General features: G+C 40.7%; 2 protein-coding genes across 2 annotated transcripts; both read left to right on the top strand.

The window, feature by feature from the left end:
• Positions 1-1,357: 1,357 nt before the first annotated feature.
• COQ3 (coenzyme Q3, methyltransferase) lies at positions 1,358-6,698 on the top strand. The gene is made up of 7 exons (XM_053458606.1): positions 1,358-1,491; positions 2,730-2,820; positions 3,338-3,487; positions 3,900-3,999; positions 4,718-4,960; positions 5,404-5,563; positions 5,649-6,698. The coding sequence occupies exons 1-7, from the start codon at positions 1,419-1,421 to the stop codon at positions 5,834-5,836; spliced, it is 1,005 nt and encodes a 334-aa protein (XP_053314581.1). The 5' UTR covers positions 1,358-1,418; the 3' UTR covers positions 5,837-6,698.
• A 1,081-nt stretch (positions 6,699-7,779) lies between these two features.
• Positions 7,780-18,238, top strand: FAXC (failed axon connections homolog, metaxin like GST domain containing). The gene is made up of 6 exons (XM_053458603.1): positions 7,780-8,219; positions 10,546-10,681; positions 14,185-14,381; positions 14,958-15,175; positions 16,936-17,052; positions 17,333-18,238. Exons 1-6 carry the CDS (start codon positions 7,957-7,959, stop codon positions 17,620-17,622), a joined length of 1,221 nt encoding a protein of 406 aa, XP_053314578.1. The 5' UTR covers positions 7,780-7,956; the 3' UTR covers positions 17,623-18,238.
• Positions 18,239-18,791: the final 553 nt, after the last annotated feature.

Genomic DNA, 18,791 nt, shown 5'->3' with positions numbered 1-18,791 from the left:
AGTGCTGCCATACTGGTATTATATAAATGACATATCACTAGATCTGGCATTTACTTTTGGTAGGTAGGTGTCGGTGCTGTCATCTGCCGGTAGGACTTAGGCTCTGTCCAAATCCTGTTGGGATCCTTGCTGGCTGATCACACACATTGATAAACACAGATTTTTTTTTTTTTCTTTCTGATACACACCAGTCAGGCATAACATTATGGCCACCTTCCTAATTCTGCGTAGGTCCCCTTTTGCTGCCAAAACAGTCCTGGCCCGTTGAGAAATGGATTCCGCTAGACTTCTGAAGGTGTGCTGTGGTATCTGGCACCAAGATGTTCGCAACAGGTCCTATAAAGTCCTGTAAGCTGCGAGGTGGAGCCTCCATGGATGTATCCTGGTGCCATGTGTTCTCCAGGAAAGCGACATGTGATTTATCAGACCAGGCCGTGGTCCAGTTCTTACACTCACATGCCTATGGTGGGTGCTTTCGGCAGTGGATTGGGGTCAGCATGGGCACCCTGACTGGTCTGCAGCTACACCGCCCCATAAGCAACAAACTGCGATGCGCTGTATGTTCAGACGTGTTTATCAGAACCAGCATTAACTTTTTCAGCAATTTGAGCCAAAGTAGCTCATCTGTTGGATTTGACTGCATGGGCCAGCCCCCCCCCCATGTGCATCAATGAACCTTGGCCCCCCGTGACTCTCTTGCCGGTTCATGGCGTATCCTTCCTTGGGCCACTTTTGTTAGGCACTGACCACTGCAGACCAGGAACACCCCACAAGAGCTGCAGTTTAAATATACCCAATTAAAGAAAAGCAAAAGCTTTCTTTGAAACTGTGCCTAACCACTGACTTCATATCTACTATACCTACATATATAACTTACCATTGATTTGGGGTTCTCTCTTTTTTTAAGTTTTTTTTTCTTCCTTATTTGGGTAAATGAGAGCTTTTGATACACAATCACTCATTACCTACACGATCACATATCTATAGCCATCATCTAGTACGGCCGGTAAAGAGCACCGAATGTTCTTTGAGAACAGTATTTTGTCCCGTTCTGGGGTTTTGAGTAAACCCCCTCCCTTGCATATTTTGCATCATTTTGTTTCCATGCAGAACCCACGCTGTTATAGTTGCCTGTGAAATAAACACGCACTAAAGATCCATTTTTATACCTTGTGTGAACGCCTGGGGCATTTATGCCCACAACCTTCATGTATTGCGAGTAATTGCATAATAGTAATTACCACAACAAGCTCTACAATAAAGAAAAGCACTGTAGAAACGTTCCTGTCCGTGATACAACTTTCCGGATGTGCTCCAAAAAAAATCATCCCCGGCTTCCTGTGCGCTAGCGCTCGAGATTTGCTGTTCCGGCTTCAGGTTGAGGGGGTTGCCTTTTCGGTACATACCTTGTTCCGGGAATGTTTTCCATGCTGAGCCGCCTGCGTGCACTCTCCGCGCGGAGAGCTGTGAGGCGGAGAGGGTACAGCTCAGGTAATGCCAGCTGGCCGGGTACTCAGGGGGTGCAGACCACGTCACGTGCTTATAGGACCATGCTAACCCCCTGTAAAGCGGGGGATACACAGCACGTTACCCGCTAGTGCCCGGTGTCATGTTACACAGCACATACATTTAGAAAGTTACTGTTTGGGAAGACTATTATTCTGCAGTGGGGTGAATATTTAGAGGTCATAAGTACTGCAGCTGACAGGACTCGTTCCTACTGAAGCATACAAATGTCCCTAACAGGCTACAGTAATTCACACAAAATCTACTGTCATGCCTCCTCCTGTTAGCAGAAACAATGTAACAAACTATTGCATACCTCCCAACATGTGACCAAAGAGGGACAGCTTTGTTTCAAGGGGCGTGGCAGGGGGGTGGGGCTTTACTAGGACTTGTTATGTGACTTTGTGACCTCTATAGATATTAAGTTATTAATGTAACCAAATAAGGCACTCAATTTACTTTATAAACACACCTCTGCTGTTTCTGTACATATTATTGTAGCTTTCAGGGCACTAGAACACTGGGATAAACACATGCCCAACAAACCTTCCGAGATAGTAGAAAATGAGGACATCAGGGGAGGAAAAAGGGGGTTTAGGGCCAAAAGTGGGTCTGACCCCCCTGAATAGGGACATTTGGCTATTGCCAGTGGTTAACAGACTTTGTAATGTACAAGAGCAGACACCAAAGTAACTGGTAGAGGAAATGATTTCAGTGCAGAATGTTGCCCGGGACGCAGGTTGTCAATTTACTAATCAATTTGAAGTCCAAAAGTACACGTTATTGGTAGATAAAATCAATTTTTTGTTGTTGTTGCATGGGGTACAGATACGGGCAGATGCAAAGATTTAGAGCAATTATGAGATGTTTCAATTATGACATTTATGGTATATTTTGGGAACTATTTGTAAGAAACTTGTCCTCCCCTGCTCCACTTGCCCTGTAATTTACAGTTTTATTTAGGCAGGCTTAAGTGGAAGGTTAAGTTAAGCATTAGGGGAAATAGAACAGGTTTTAAAGTGGGTGGAGCATGATAAGAAAAGTTGGGAACAGTGGTGGGAGTGGGTGGGGCTACAGTTAAGCCCCTCCCCTTTACCATAAACTGTCACAAATGTACAAATTCACTCATAGCATCTGAGGAACTAAAGACATAGATGCTATTAAAATACACGGCAGGACACAGAATGCTTGTTATCGGAACCGGTTTTGTTTTCTCTTTATAGCTACTTACATACCAACTGCCATTCGATGGAAACCATGTCGTACGAACGCAAAAGCCGAGCCAAGCAGTTTATTAGGAGTGCACAAAGAATTGTAAGTTTTTATGTCTTTTAATGTGAATAGCATTTTAAAAAGGCTTAAAGGTAAGCAACGAGTGGAATGTAAATGATCATATTGACACATCGTTCTTATAGGTACACGCTAGGTCGCATAAACTGTTGTTTTGAATGGAAGAGCTTATTGGGAAACTCATGTATAAAAAAAATTGTAGATGACAGCCCGTGACAGCAATTACAGCCAACTTAGTGATAAAGGACAGTAGGAAGGACGTGGTCTACAAGGTTACACCGGGCTACACCGGTTTGTCCCCCTCCCGATCTTACTGTACTTGACTACATTAAACAAAATTGTCATTATTCCATTGAAAGAAAGAAAAAAAAAACACTTTTTATACCACTGGCATACATTATTGAGCTGTACCTTGAAAGTAAAGTAGAGTTATGATTAGACTGCATTTTCTATCAAGTCTTAACAAACTATTGTTTTTTTTAAATATAGTTCCCCACTTTTAATCATTTTATTCATTGTGAACATATGTGTTTTATTGTAGGTGTCTGGTCAGCCAGATGCACACTACGTCACAATATGTGGATCCTCTGGAGATGAAGAAATTCCAGGCATGGTCTGCAAAGTGGTGGGATGAGGAAGGTGTCTATTCTGCCCTCCATTCCATGAATGACATTCGCGTACCCTTCGTAAGGTACCAGAACATTTGGAATTTAGACACACATCCTAAAAACCAAACATAGGAAATTGCATGCCTGCTTATGGTGTGGATGGCTCCAGATGTCACAGGTTCTGCAGATGAACAATGAGTCAGGGTTCCTCTCTCTGCCCATGTTCACACATTTTCCCTTTCCAGCCATCAGCACAGACACTGGTGAAAAAGATTGGGTAATTATAGGTCACTATCTATATGGGTATAGTTTATTTCGTGAAAACATTAAATATAGTACATAAAACCGTTGTTCATTTAATAACCTACTGCAACTAGCATCTAGCAGCTGATACAACCTTTATGCATTGTTTATATATTAAGAATAAGGTTAGAATTAATGTTTTCTTTATTATTTAATTGCGTCGGGCCATCATGATTTTGTTTTCCTCTACAGAGATATACTTATGAGCAAGAGTTTTAACCATGATGTTGGATGTCCTCTGTCAGGTGTGACCATTTTAGATGTTGGCTGTGGGGGAGGTTTGCTGTCTGAGGTAAGGATGAACCCCATCTTTAAACAGCAAGTGAATTATCAGCAGTGATGTGCTGGACAGGGGGCAATTCCTCCCTGGGCTGGGCAAGTTTCACCAAAGAAGGCTTTTCCATGTTGTTGATGGGGGGCCAGCCTAGTGTGACCCTTAAGACTGGGCTGGCCTGCTGTGAGAGGGTACTGCTCATCAGGGTCATGTAACATGGCCCCGCATTACAATAGCTGCAGCCTTCATCACATGGCCAGAGTGATGGGTGTGTTTCTTTTTTGCCATTTGGGGGGTTGCGGGAGGTGGAGGGGTGGATGTTGCAAAGAGAGGGCTAAAAGGTGCCAGTCCTCCCCAGAAGCCTAGATATTAAAGTACCTGTATGGAGGCCTTTGTTTAGGCAGCACTGTTCCCATTAACTGGTTCCTGCAGTGATTTAATGAAATTGTTGTTCTTATAACTTTATCTCTAGTTTGTCAAATGTTTTTTTTTATTTTTTTTATTTTGTTTTGTATTATTCCAAAAATATTAAAGAAATGTAAATATATTTTTGGCGTCATTGGGAACCTGCTGGTCAAATTACTTGCTGATGGAACTATTCTCCTCGTATTTACGTATACTGTAATAGATGTTCACTCTTTATACGTTATAAAATATTGCTGTGACATTTTGTGTGTGCATTGAAACTACTAAAACAGGGCACGCCTTCTCATGTTTAACAAGACGTCTTTTGTAGCCTCTTGCCAGGCTAGGAGCCGCTGTTACGGGAATAGATCCCCTAGAGGATAACATTAGAACAGCCCAGATGCACAAATCCTCTGACCCGATCCTGGACAAAGCGATCCAGTACAAGTCCTGCTGGTTGGAGGAACTAGTGGAAGGAAACAGGGAGTGCTTTGATGCAGTTGTGGCATCTGAGGTTTTGGAGCATGTGGTTGATATTGAGTCTTTTATCCAGAGCTGCTTCCAGATTTTAAAGGTAGGTCATGATCGTGCAAGTGATTTTTTTTCTTTGTATATTTTACTTACAGTAGGAAGAGGGGATTTCATACCTGATCTTGTAAGACTGGGTGTTCACTGAGAGCCAGCATCAAGCTCATTACCTGATTTTCTTCTACTTTCATTTATAAGACACACACATAGTCTTATAGCAGGAACATCTCTTGTAGTACTTTTTGAATGGTCAGTGAAAGAGAACTGGACCAGGAATCCTTGTCACTAAACTGTGCAAGAGACATAATCTAGTTGTGATTTTCTATGGGGAATAGACAGAGAGGGGTGGCTTCAATAAAGATAGAATTGATCCATATAAGCAGGTTTTTGGGATTGGAACATGTTGGGAGTTTGCAGAGTATTTTTTCAAATCACTTGAGCTACTTGAAGAGATGATTGTAATTGAATGTATCATTTTGTTTCTGAAAGCCAGGCGGGTCTCTTATAATTACCACCATCAACAAAACCAAACTATCATATGCATTAGCAATTGTGCTAGCTGAAAACATTATGGGCATCGTGCCAAAGGGCACTCACGACTGGGAGAAGTTTATCCCTCCCGTGGAGCTGGAACGAATACTAGAATCAAGTAAGTATTGCCTTTGCCTTTTGCACACTGATACTTTATCAAATATCCTGTGTACCTGACTTTACACATTGTATCATCCCAACAGATGGCTATGTTGTAGAGACACTAAGGGGGATTTTGTACAATCCCCTTTCTGGGTCGTGGAGCTGGATTGATGACACAAGCATTAACTACGCAATGCACGCGGTAAAAACGCTTGCCGATGAAGAGCCTACAGGCGTAGACCTTGAAAACAAAGATGAGTGGCCAAAGGCAGCAGAAGCCTCTGGGTGAAGTTTTCCTGGTCACGGCATTCATCAGCAAAGCCTCGATGAACTCAACGGGAGGTGTATGATGGTTACCAGACATAGGACCAGTGTGCCATCTGTCCAAACAAAAAGTATCCAATTAGTATATAATCAGCATGGGCCTAACTAGTGCTCACTGTTTGCCCAAGAATCTCTGCCACCCTAAGCTGGCTTTATCTGTACTATGTAGTAATGAATCTACTAATTTAATATACTTATCTTTAACATCTGACTACTGCCAAGGGGGAGTATGGTATACCTACAATGTAGTAGAGTTACTTAATATAATGTGTGCTATCCTATGTTTGCATTTCAAACACGATAAAGCCAAAATGACTTCCCCAACCACCCTCCCCTCTGCTTATAAGAAGACAAAAGGAAAGAATTTGTACAAAGTACACACCTCTGAACAACAATTGGCATTTTTACATTATTGATGTAACAATTTTACATGGTATAGTTCTTCTGGCTGCAGTATATTACATATGCTGAAAAGGTGATGTTTAGATTTGTGTTTGAATTATATATATTGTGTGTGTCAGGAGACTATGTATTTTACATGCCAAATACATGATGTGTGAAACCTACCTGTACCTTTTTCTTTTTTTTTGCCTGTCAATCAGTGTAAATGTTCTGAAAATGCTTAGTTTGAATCTGAGATTGCTAAACAAAATGCACAATTATAGTTGGTCTTAATGAATTTAGTTATGATGGAGACAGTTCCCGTTATTGCTCACGGTCACCGATCGTACGCATATCATGTGGGTTATGCATACGGTATAGATGCACTGTTAATATTCTGTAAGTGTAATGGCAAATGTTTATTAAAGGTTTGTGCATTTGCCAAATCCTATTAATGTATATTTCAATATATGAAATCAATGTTAGCACTTTCCCCGCGTGGGGGTCTGAATAGATCCCAAGTCAGCGCTGGAACTGATTGGCGGTTAGTAGTATATGACATGCATAGAGATGTGTTTGGCTGGAAAAAAATAGCTAGGGGGACAACACAGGTGCAAGTGCATATTTTACAAGTGGGACCCACAAAAATGCAGTATTGGAGCTGACTAGAGGTCAACCAAACTTATCTCCCTATGGGTGGAAGCTGCAAATGCAGTGATTCTGCAGAAGACCCCCATGCATTTTCAATGGGGAGCATAAGTACATTTTAAGGGACCATTCAGGTGCTGGAGGGTGCCTTTAAATTATCATTATTGGAAACCTTTATGTTTATACCACTTGGAGGAGACACCTTTCGTTCTTCCCAAGCGTCTTTCTTCAGGAGCCATATCCCCTCTTTGAGACCCAAGTCCCTCTGCCCCTCTTTCCTCTCCTGATGTGGCTTTAAAAGTCCAAATAACAGCAGGAGATGTGTAAAGTCAAACTGGGTAAATATCATTTTTCTAAATAAAATAGCCAGTTAAGTTTTATTTCTTTGTAAAACTTTACAGCAAACCCATTAGCAATTTAAAATGTGGCCAGACATGCTGTTTCCAGGGTTTGACTTTTTTTCCTGTCCCTCTGTGGTGGAAGCTTATCAGTTCTGGCACCACTTGGGGAAAGTACATGATGGAAAGGACTGGGAACCAACAAATATGCAACTTTACAGCTAGTTTCAACTTAAACTAAGCCTGGTGGATTCTGTTTTTTTGAGAGTACATCAATACTTAGTTGGATTTTGAATATAAACTCAAATATTTTTACAATTACATGGTATATTATATTTCTTTCCATTTACACAGTTCCAGACATAAATTAATATTTACTGATCATGAAAGCCCAGCAATCAGTGAATTCTCCCAGATGATCTGTCATGGGTTACTGTACATGATCCTTGCAGCGGGTGGAAGGTGAGACACAGCCCCCCCATCCATCCTTTCTCAGGGACATGACATCAGCGCAGCACAAAGAGGAAGCGGAGATCAGGCATCGGAGGGGAGGAGAAGCATCCATATGATGCTGGCCGCTTCCTCCTCCCGGTACCCCCGCTCCTGATCGGCAGATCAGCGCCCTCCACGGGGCTCCCCCAGCAGCCTGCTTGCTCTCCACTCTCCCCCCGTTTTACATGCATGGTTCCGGGTGCGGGATAGGAGGACAGAGCGCAGCATGCACTGGGGTGTTGGTCTGGTCTCGTCCAGGTCTTGCGTGGTTGATCTGAGCCGGAATCAGAGCCTCTCTCTGTGCTGGTGTGCGGGATCAGACGAGCAATACGCCTTTTATGGGGACATCATCGCCTTCCCTTTGCAGGATTACGGTGGCGTTATGTCCGGGCTGGGATCTGATTCCTGGTGGAAGAAAACCCTCTATCTGACTGGGGGGGCCTTGCTGGCTGCTGCCGCCTACCTCTTACACGAGCTGCTTGCAATCAGGTGAGAATGCAGGAGGATAGGGTTCCTGCAGGGCCAGATCCCTTTTATGTTTCATGGATTCCTGCTTTATTGATTCTAACCCTTTCAAGGTGACACCCAGAACACGGTTCCTGGATCTCCATGCCTTAGGTTTGGTGTTGATTTGTGACATTGAGCCTATGTGTGCTAAAGCAGTGAAGGGCTTCTCCTCTGCCATGTCAGCAGAATACCTACTGAGGGTACAGAGGTTGTGTGTAGGGGCTGCTTGTGTAAACATGGTGCTAAAACCCAACGACTTGCCCTCTTCTTTGTAAACAACAGGCCAAATGTATTGCCCAATTGTTAATTCAGACAAAAAACAACAAGTGATGGGACAAGATGCTTCAATGAAGGCTCTTGAAAACTATACAATGTCCATATTAATGTATACATGTTACCCTTTTGTAGGTGTTTTATCATAGTTGTAGATGTGTACATTGCTGTAAAATGAACTGAAAGCAAATCCGATCTTCAAATATATTAGAGCATTGCCACCATAACAAGTTCTCTGTAAGCTGCCATTTTTCTCTTCACTGATGACCTCATAGGAGGTACTTCCTTTACTTGTATTAAATACAGGCATTCATTGAGCCTAAGATGAGACTGAGGACTGATCAAGGTTGCATTACAAGAAAAATGGGCAGACTACGTGGGCCAAATGGGTCTCTCATCAAATTCTAAAACCCTATAAGCTGTTACGGTCTTGAGACTATAGGACTCAGTCTGTCCCATCTCTGGTCATAAAGAAAATGATGACTTGGCCTCCCACACATCATTTACTTTGATGCCACACTAAACATAGCCTTAAGAGACACCCTGCATGTTATAGATTTAATTCTCTATAAGCATTGTTGTCTTATTTCCTTTAATAAAAGACAGTTAATCTGATGTGTTGCTGCATGCCAGGTTTTATGATATTTGTTGATGTGCTTTGCTGTATTATGAGCCCTTCTCAATGAATCATTCTTGATTCAAACATTAACTCATTACTGGGCATCATGTGGCAATCCTGTTGCTGGGAACCACCCTTCCCATTATGCTCCATCTATCAATTCTTCTGTAAACAACAGTGGGTGGAGAAACCAGTATCAAGCTTGATGTGATGGGAGTTATGAAGCATGGGGGGTACTGAGTATGGTTTAATTGTTTAATTATGATTAATGTGTGGGATTTAGTAGCTGATGGTTGATATGATGATGGTGATTGCATATCTGAAACAATAATGTCTGAATTGCCATATAGTGTTCAGTAAAGAAGAAGAAATGTGTCATAGGGATCCAAGGCTTTGTTGTCTAGCAAGTGTCATATTCCAGGCGTCAAGGACCACAAACAGGACTTAGGCAAACCCCTGCTTTGGATAAAGCAATTCTAGCCTGGTTCTGATCCCTGAGACACTACTACCTCTACTAGTCCCCGTATTGAAGGAGTAGCCATACTGGTAGCCCTCCTAGAACGCTCAGGTTCCACTAGTAGGACTTTCCTGGGGTAAGAGCTCCTTGCATGTCCCACCCACTGTCCATGGTGCTGAAAGGTGAAAGACCTCAGAAGCCAGACAGCTAAGCCACCATTCTCTATGTTTGCTTAGATCTTGTTGGAAAGGTTTCTGGAAAGCATGTTTATTTTCTCTAACTGTTCATTAACAACAGGTAATGAAAAACATAGGAAAACATGAATATTTACTACACCTTCACCAACATAAAATAAGATAACATACACATTCGCTAGTAGAAAACAATAAGTAATATCTATATTAATGCTAATTTGTGGTGCATTAGAGCTCAGAAAATGTCCTGTGTTCTTGGATTTTGCTAGAAACCACTTAAGGAACACTGTACACTAATAAATGTTTCTCGCACTATAGATGAAACATAATATAATGCATTTGACATGTTGGAAGAGGACATATAATCTTGTAATTCAGATACCAGGAGAGGGTCCTACTTAATTCAGTCAGGATACTGAGTTACAAAATGTTGAGCAGATGGACAGCCTGTACTTTTGTGTCTGATTGAATTCTAAGCTGGTTTTGTATTGTACGAGTTGTATTCAGTTTGACCATACTGTGTGCACTAGTGATCTAGAAGTTTAGTTCTCTTCTTCTTCTCTTCCAAAGAAATAATTACATTTTTTAAATGAAAGTAGATATGTAAAAAGAACCGCAATATACTATACGCATTGAAGGTCACTCTGAGTGACAGCATTGGTTTTAGTAAATTAAATGTAGGACGTGTCATCGGAAGAAGGACTCACAGTCATACTACCTTCCTATTGCCTTTACCTTTGATTCCTATGTTTTATGTGTTTTCAGAAAAGAACAAGAAGTTGATTCCAAAGATGCAATCATTCTCCATCAGTTTTCACGGCCAAACAGCGGAGTCCCTAGTTTATCTCCTTTCTGTCTTAAAATGGAAACTTACTTAAGAATGGCTGACTTACCATATCAGGTAAAATGTTATATCACAAGCACATATTATTGGTTGTTTATTAATATATTATCGGTTGTTTTTGGGGAACAATAATAATTTAAAATCTGCATTTAGTGAGCTCCCAAAATACACTTGGATGTACTGGTGTGTCTTATCCCAAAATCAACAATTACAAAACGGCATCTGTTTGAAATTGTATGTTTGGGTTGCAGTCATTCCCTGCGTATTTCCACAAACATCCAGAGTCATATTGTGTTCAGCTGAATGTACCTGGCTTCTTCTTCTTCATTGCAGGAACACAATTACCTTTTTTTGTTGAATATCATGGATGCCCTAGGCGTTCCTCTGTGTTACGCAGCAATTTCAGTATGACTGTTAGAGACCATCCATATTTGCAATTTATATATATTTCAGCCAGTGGCAAAAGTCTCTACAGGATTTTAATCTTAGATATGTGTAACCTCTTGAACATCAGATTCAACTTCTTAAGCACAAGTGTTTCTGTGGGTCCGGTAAAGGTTAGAGTTATACATTTACATTTCATTACACGCTTCTTTGGCCGATCCTTTCTGTGGCCGATGCAGCTGTTTTTGTGTTACTCTAATCTTAGAACAGCCCTGGCTGGGAGACACCGACTTCTCTAAAAAAACCCGCCTGTTTCATATACGGATATCAAAGAAATCTATGAGGTGAATAGAGGGGAAAGTAGATAATGGATTTTCAGAGTCTTTCTTTTATGAATTATAAATGATGAAAATACACAATCCATAAGACTGCTAAGAGCAAGGAAAGATTTTAAAAGAACCGCACCAGTAAAGTATTTTAAATATTGATTTTTTTTTTAAATGTCTGCTGCCATTTGGTATATTTCATGGTGTTAAACGCCCCCTTCCCACATGACAGCACAACACCTACACCTTACTTTGTGTCTGTAGGTAACTGGAACTGAGTAATGGAGCTCAGTAGGGTATTTTTCAGTCCTAAAGAAGTGACTGTTATATTACATAGAATTAGGAGGAAAAGTGGGTGGGGGGATGGGCATGATCAAATGCCACTCCCTTGCCTAGACTTGGAGACCTTGTGAAGCAGCACCTCACCTGGAAATGTCAAATTTGGAGAGTTCCCAGTTATGGTTACTAGTGGACTATGTGTTTGACTTCGTCTTCATCTTCATGGAAAAAAAACCCCTTCATATTCACCCGTTCCCTTGTTCTTTTCGGGTGAATATTGTTGTATGTTCTTTGTGTTCGTTGTGTTGCATTCTGACAGTTTTCTAGCAGGGGATTAATACAGAGTTAACGCAGTAAAAGTACGCAGCAGCTTTGGTGCCAGGATTTTAAAGGTCTGTAAGAGCAACTCTATTGGTCGCCAGCAGGGGCCTCCTCTGGCATCAACCAATGAAGGGCAGCTTCTCTTCATTGGTTGATACCAGAGGAGCCCCCTGGCGGTGACCAATAGAGTCGCTCTTGCAGACCTGTAACCCCTGGCGCCATAGACATTAGTCTCCCTAGGCCAAATACCTCCGAGGTGTACCTTGCCCTGCCCTTTGCCAGGGGAACCCAAACCCCGTTCCTCTGAAGCCAAGTGGCTTAGAGCGGTTGTCTCAGAGTGCAGGGCAAGGTACACCAAGGAGAAACGTGGCCTGGGGAGACCAATGGCTTTGGTGCCAGGAGTTACATTTTAAAGGTCGGTAAGAGCGACTGTATTGGTCCCCAGCAGGGAGCTCCTCTGGCATCAATCAATGAAGGCACTCGTACGGACCTTTAACTCCTGATGGCAAAACTTAGCCTAGGGAGACCATTGGCTTCGACGTCAGGAGTTAAAAGTCTGTAAGAGCAACTCTATTGGTCGTCGGCAGGGCCTCCTCTAGCATCAATTGTTTTACATAAAAAACATCCATTGAAGGTCAGCAAAGCCTGCAGTACTCACCTTCAGTGCAAGGAAATGGGTCATTCTAACAATATGAAAAACAAGTATAATCCATTCCGCATCCAATGGCAGTGGATTCTGAAGCAGCCAATGGAGTACACAGTAGTGTCTGTATAATGCTGTCCACTTGTTGCTCCAAGTTGATGGAGGTTACACTGCATTTTCTATTGATATTTACGTCAAGGGAGACTGCAAGGCTTCAGGTATATACTGGGTAATATGAATAGGTTCTAACCACAGTTGCCAACTGCTCTGATTGGTTGGGACAAAACTGATAGCAAAATTGTTTCACTGGGCAGCTGTTTTCACCATTGTTATGATTGGTCTCCATGTGCTTATTGTAAATGCACATTGCCCATTTAATTATGAGAAGGACATTAATCTCTGGTTACTCTTGACATCAGTCAGTTTCTGACCTGTTTATCCGGTTACTAGTGAGAGATACAATGATGCGCAAATGTGTTATCAAAATGTCTTAGAACCATTAAGGAAAATCACAACATATCAAATTGTCATGCTGTAATCTTCACATACTGTAGCTGAGAGTTCTAGTTCAAAAGTATCTAGATGCACAGGGTCCCTAGCACGCCTTTAAGAAACCCAGATGCGCTGGGTGAACTGCACCCAAGTGCCCTTTTAACGCAATGTTACGTGACCCGGCAGTAAAAGAACAGCAGCTCACGAGAGCTGCTCTTAAGAGGGCTACGTGCACGATATGTAGCTGGGTGTAATGTGTGTATGTGTGCAGAACACACAAAGGGAACAATATGTATATATATATATATATATATATAGAGAGAGAGATAGACTGTCAGTGTACAGTTGTTACAATTAGAGTGGGGGGGGTGACAGTGTATAGGGTTAGAATGAATAAGTGTGTGTGGGGGTGATAGTGTACAGGGTTAGAATGAGTAGGTGTTTGTGGCAGTGTACAGTGTTAGAACAAGTTTGTGGGGTGTTTGTTAGTGTACAGTGTTAGAATGAGTATGGGGGGTCAGTGTACATTTTTTAGAGTCAATGTGTGGTGTTTGAATGTCTGTGTGAGGAGGTTGTCAGTATACAGTGTTAGACTATGTGGAGTGTACGGTGTTAGTGTGTATGTTAGTGTACAATGTATAGCGCGTTAGCGTATGGGTGTGTGTGTGTGTGTTACAATATGGTGTTACAGTGTGTGACAGTGAACCAGAAAGGTGGTGTGCAGAGTGACATGCAGGGAGCAGAGTAAGGGGCAGAGCATTCTTCCTGTGCCTGGGTATAATGCACCCTGTGTACTCAGCATGCCCCTGCATAGAAAACAATTGCCCTGCCCCATAATCAACGTTTTCACTGCTCAATCCTGCTAGGCCTTAAAAAATATTGCTCTGTAAAAGAATAACGGAGGCAAAGAGAATATTCTTGCCTGGGGGGCCACTTAGTCTAGGACTGGCCCTATAAATGTATATCACTTTTCGTGCCTGCTGAGATTGCAGGCCTCTTTTCACAATAAGCGGCTTTAAACAACATATTTAATCTGTTTTTCTAACATTAAATAGTGTATACCTCCAAATGAATAGAATTGTTTCATGTGACTTGTTCAATGCAATGTATTTCAGAACTACTTTGATGGGAAATTGTCTCCTCAAGGGAAAATGCCCTGGATTGAATATAACCACAAACGAGTATCTGGTACTGAATTTATTATTGACTTTTTGGAGGAGAAACTTGGTGTTAATTTGAACAAAAACCTCAGTCCACATGAGAGAGCTGTATCAAGGGCAGTCACAAAAATGGTTGAAGAACACTTTTACTGGTGAGTTCGCGGCACAACGATGTTCTACAAAACCCATTTTCTAAGTGCTGAACTTACTAACTAATACGGAGTGAGAGGATATTTCCATAAGGGTATTTAGGAAAGGTGTACCAAGGTGGGAACTTTAATTTACTTAAACGTCCCCTAGTCCCATTTCATCATATGGAGACTGTGCTCTAAAATTACATTTCAATCGGGATGATTCTGTCATGGTTTGCAGGAGTTACTGTAAAATCCTGGGTTTTTTACTCACTTCCATGGAAAATCCCCAATGAGCATGTTGCGAGTCATAGAATTCTCTTCATCACTTCAATACTTGTGATGTATACCTTGGGGGAACTAAAATGTGAGAACAAGGTTTTTCTAAATGTCCCAGAGCAGAAAAGAACTTAAGTTGATATACTCTACACACCCCACTCATTTTTATTAAACACTGAGGGACACTTTCTGCTTCTTTCATCGTTATCACCGCCTTAGCAGGAATTTCTGCAGGAACAAGCCAAAAAGCGCAATTTTCCTTGTCGATGCGACTTTTTAAATATTTATATTTGTAATATTATTATTTTTTTATTACAGGACATTGGCATATTGCCAGTGGGTTGACAACCTCCACGAGACCCAGAAAATGCTTTCTATCACTGGACCACTAAGTGATTTACTAAAGTGGATTCTGTGCCATCTTACGAAAGGCATTGTCAAACGCGAGATGTATGGGCAAGGCATTGGACGCTTCTCTGAAGAGGAAATTTACATGCTAATGGAAAAGGACATGAGATCATTGGCTGGGCTTCTGGGTAACACTTAAACATTTAACTTGCTTATCTCATCTTCAACTTATGGGATATATGCATGAAGTCATCTTGCTGAACTGAAAAAGAGATCAGATAAATTAAATATTTTTGTCGGTTGAGCTGTCATTATGCCCTGGTATTGTCTATTTTCATCCTGAAATATCAACTTCTACATGCGTTCTTACATAGAATTTGGAAGAAGGCACATATTTAATGTCTGTGAATGCGCCCTCTAATGCATTTACTTTCATTTATAGTGCTTAAATATAATGTATAGCACTGTGCAGTTGCATAAATGAGATGCAACATAACATTTTAAAGTTATCATTACATGAATCGACACCCAAAATTACTAAATCACTTCTTGTATCAACATTGAATCTGGGATTAGTGGTTCATGAGTGCAGTATCCTACGGAAAAACACGCACATACTAACGTAACATACTATAACTGGCCATTTTAACAGCACATGCGAACACACACTCAAGCTAAAATACACCAACATCCACACATATGTATGCCGACACTAAAGCTATCATACACACATGCTAACATTATACGTAAACATACATGTACAATCTATACAACACCGTATGCTTACACACACACACACACACACTCTTAATAACAGCATACAATACCACACACTCTCATTAACAGCAGGCACTCACTCTAACACCATACACTTCCACATACATTCTCCAATGCATACACTAACATGCTCACACATTATATATGGTTATATATTGTCACACATTATATGTGGTTATATATTGTCAGCAATTTAAAAAGGGCCAAACATCCCTGTGTGCTTTATAGCCAGTCAAGACCACTAGAAAATGAGCAAAATGGTTTCAAATTTACTGCACATATGTTACGTGGATGGTTCCTTTTGGTTACTGTGCAGTTTGTTTTTACTCATACTGATAACCAATGTGGATCATACTAAATCTAATGTTACACTATAAAAGTAAAATATTATGTATTGTTTAGTCCATGTTTCCTGGCAAGATGCTGAGAGACAAAAATGCTCCAAATAAATATACAACATAGCTGAAAGGAAAATACCTTAACCCATTTAATAGCATACCTAATTAAAACTCGCATGCTGAAGCCATATTCAAATTATCATTTTAGAGGTGCGTCAGGTAGATGTAGAAGGATCCGATTCACCATTTGGAGACACGCATACACAAGTATATGGGTGGGTGCATGTGAGATCAGTAAGGGAATAAATGGAGAAACTGCTCCAACTTATCTCCATTCTCCCTTGCTGGCATGCTGGGTCGAGTAAGACATTGGGCTTGAATCAACACCAGGTTGTCCATCTCCATCTGATGCCACCACTGGATAATTTTAGTCATGGGATTTGTGTAGACTCTAATACTGCTGTGTAAACTCTCATCCTAATGCTCATTAGCTGTCTCTTGTTCTGTATATCTAACCCTAAAGCAAATAACATAATTCTAACCTATATCTGATCTCCAATTCAGTAAGCCCTTTGGACCTTCTTCAGAGAGATGTTGAGTCAAAGAGGATTTCTTCTCAAAGTTTGCATATGTGTTACAAATCACTTGAAGTAGGGCCTTATCTTTCCATACTATTTATGAACATGTCTTGTTTTCTAATGTTAGTTGTCATTAGTGTTATTCTATTAACTCTTCTCTTAAATAACCAATAAGGTTATATCAGAAAAACAAATACACATGTAACCACCAGTACATTGATGAACTAAATTAAGATCATGCTGTATTGTACACAGGTGATAAGAAATACATCATGGGACCTAAGGTTTCAACATTAGATGCTACAGTTTTTGGCCATCTGGCTCAAGCCATGTGGACCTTACCTGGGACAAGGCCTGAGAGACTAATCAAAGGTAAATACAAATTGTTTTTAGAATGAAATGTATTTTTGTTCTGATATGTACTTCTGCAAGTATTAAAGATGATACAATGACCATTTGTTCTTTGACTTAATTTAGTTTTGCAATCCAAACAGCAAATGTTGACCAAAGTTTTCCTCGACTAAGACCACACCTCGATGTACTGCATAAAATGTCACAGTGGTTCTTATTGTGAAAACTGATGATCTTGGAGTTCTACTGTTGACAAAAAAAAGTATGATGACCAACAAAGGCTTTATTTATACCTTTGCAGGTGAACTCATCAACCTAGCTATGTACTGTGAAAGAATCAGAAGGAAATTCTGGCCAGAATGGCACGATGACAACGATAACACATTTTATGAAACAGACGATAACAGTGAGGACAGCAAAACCCAAACCCCACTGCCCGACTTCAGCTTTTATTCAAGGACAGGGACCTTTGAAGATGATGGGGCCGAGAACAGTATATCACAAACACCAGACACTGATTTCACAGGTCAATCTCTGTTTGACTCGGATGTGGACATGGATGAGTTTACGGATCATGAACAATTGAAGTAGAGCACATTGCCTTCTTTCCAAGAGCTGAGGCCAGCTGCATAGATTAGTTAGTTTATTTTAATTATCCAGGTTTTGCACATGTCATTGATTTCAAGAAGCCTTACTTCTACTTGGGAAAACATTTTGGACTCGTATCCCGTAGGCTTTGTGAAATACTGATTATATTGAATAATGGTTGACTATTATAACGGTTTATGAGTTAAAACTAGGTATAAGCGCTTAAAACATTATCATAATAGAAGGTTATTTTTCCAAATAAGCCTAGATTGCCCTATTTAAGCTTCTTGTGAGGGATGTGAATAAGCAGATGTTACTGTGGCACTATATCAGAGCGTCAATGTTATGAGTGTGCTATCAATAGTAAATGTTTAACTTGCACTTTCATATGATATCAGTGAAAAATATATTTGTAGCAGGAATGCCACCTGACCAAAAAAAAAAAAAAATTAATTTCAAAATGTTCCAATACTATTCACAGATTGGTGTTTTGTGCATGGTAGTTACTGAGTCAACGTACAGATCACCTGTAGGCACATGAGAGTTGTTAGATGTTCATTAATCAATGAAATCTGTTAATTATACAGTATATGAAATAGATACAGACTTCACAAACGATCATGTTCGATGTGTTGTGAAAATAACCTCTCTTTGAGTCTATGTCGTGCATTACAGTCTATGGAAGGGGTTAGGAATATAGTTGGGTAGACTGGAAGATTAATGCGCATCCATACTTTAACCTTCATGTCTTGTCAGCCGGGTAAAGTATTCCATTTTGCATACCGAATCCAAGAGACAAGCAAAGCCTGGTGCAAGAGTACCTAATTATATGACCACCTAGTGTATGGTTTGTGGGGCAAATGTTTAATCTATGTTTAATATTCTTAATGAATATTCATAAGAAAACAATGCAGTATGTTTTTCTTTCAGGAAAATAATGTTGTATACTTGTGAGTGTGATATTTAGTTCACATAAAAAGCACTATATGAATATTTTTTTTTTATAATTATGGGAAAGATTATTTTAGCAAATTAAGTTCTTTAAGCCAACCAGATATTTCTAGCAAAATATGGGGACAGTTCAATGCAGTTATATAAGCATACCTGGGAACTTCCCTGAGTGAGCTATCCGGCGCTCTCCCTCTAGAGGGGGAGGGGCTTAGGGAGGGGGC

The sequence above is a fragment of the Spea bombifrons genome, chromosome 3 (genome assembly GCF_027358695.1).
Source record: "Spea bombifrons isolate aSpeBom1 chromosome 3, aSpeBom1.2.pri, whole genome shotgun sequence".
Lineage (NCBI taxonomy): Eukaryota > Metazoa > Chordata > Amphibia > Anura > Pelobatidae > Spea > Spea bombifrons.
This window is presented reverse-complemented; position numbering and strand designations above follow the sequence as displayed.

Excerpts from the sequence above, each read along its gene's own strand:
- FAXC (XM_053458603.1), top strand. The coding sequence starts at position 7,957 with ATGCACTGGGGTGTTGGTCTGGTCTCGTCCAGGTCTTGCGTGGTTGAT. Across the intron at positions 8,220-10,545 it reads CACGAGCTGCTTGCAATCAG|AAAAGAACAAGAAGTTGATT; the intron begins GTGAGAATGCAG and ends ATGTGTTTTCAG. Across the intron at positions 15,176-16,935 it reads ATCATTGGCTGGGCTTCTGG|GTGATAAGAAATACATCATG; the intron begins GTAACACTTAAA and ends TATTGTACACAG.
- COQ3 (XM_053458606.1), top strand. The coding sequence starts at position 1,419 with ATGTTTTCCATGCTGAGCCGCCTGCGTGCACTCTCCGCGCGGAGAGCT. Across the intron at positions 1,492-2,729 it reads GCGGAGAGGGTACAGCTCAG|CTACTTACATACCAACTGCC; the intron begins GTAATGCCAGCT and ends TTCTCTTTATAG. Across the intron at positions 2,821-3,337 it reads TTAGGAGTGCACAAAGAATT|GTGTCTGGTCAGCCAGATGC; the intron begins GTAAGTTTTTAT and ends GTTTTATTGTAG.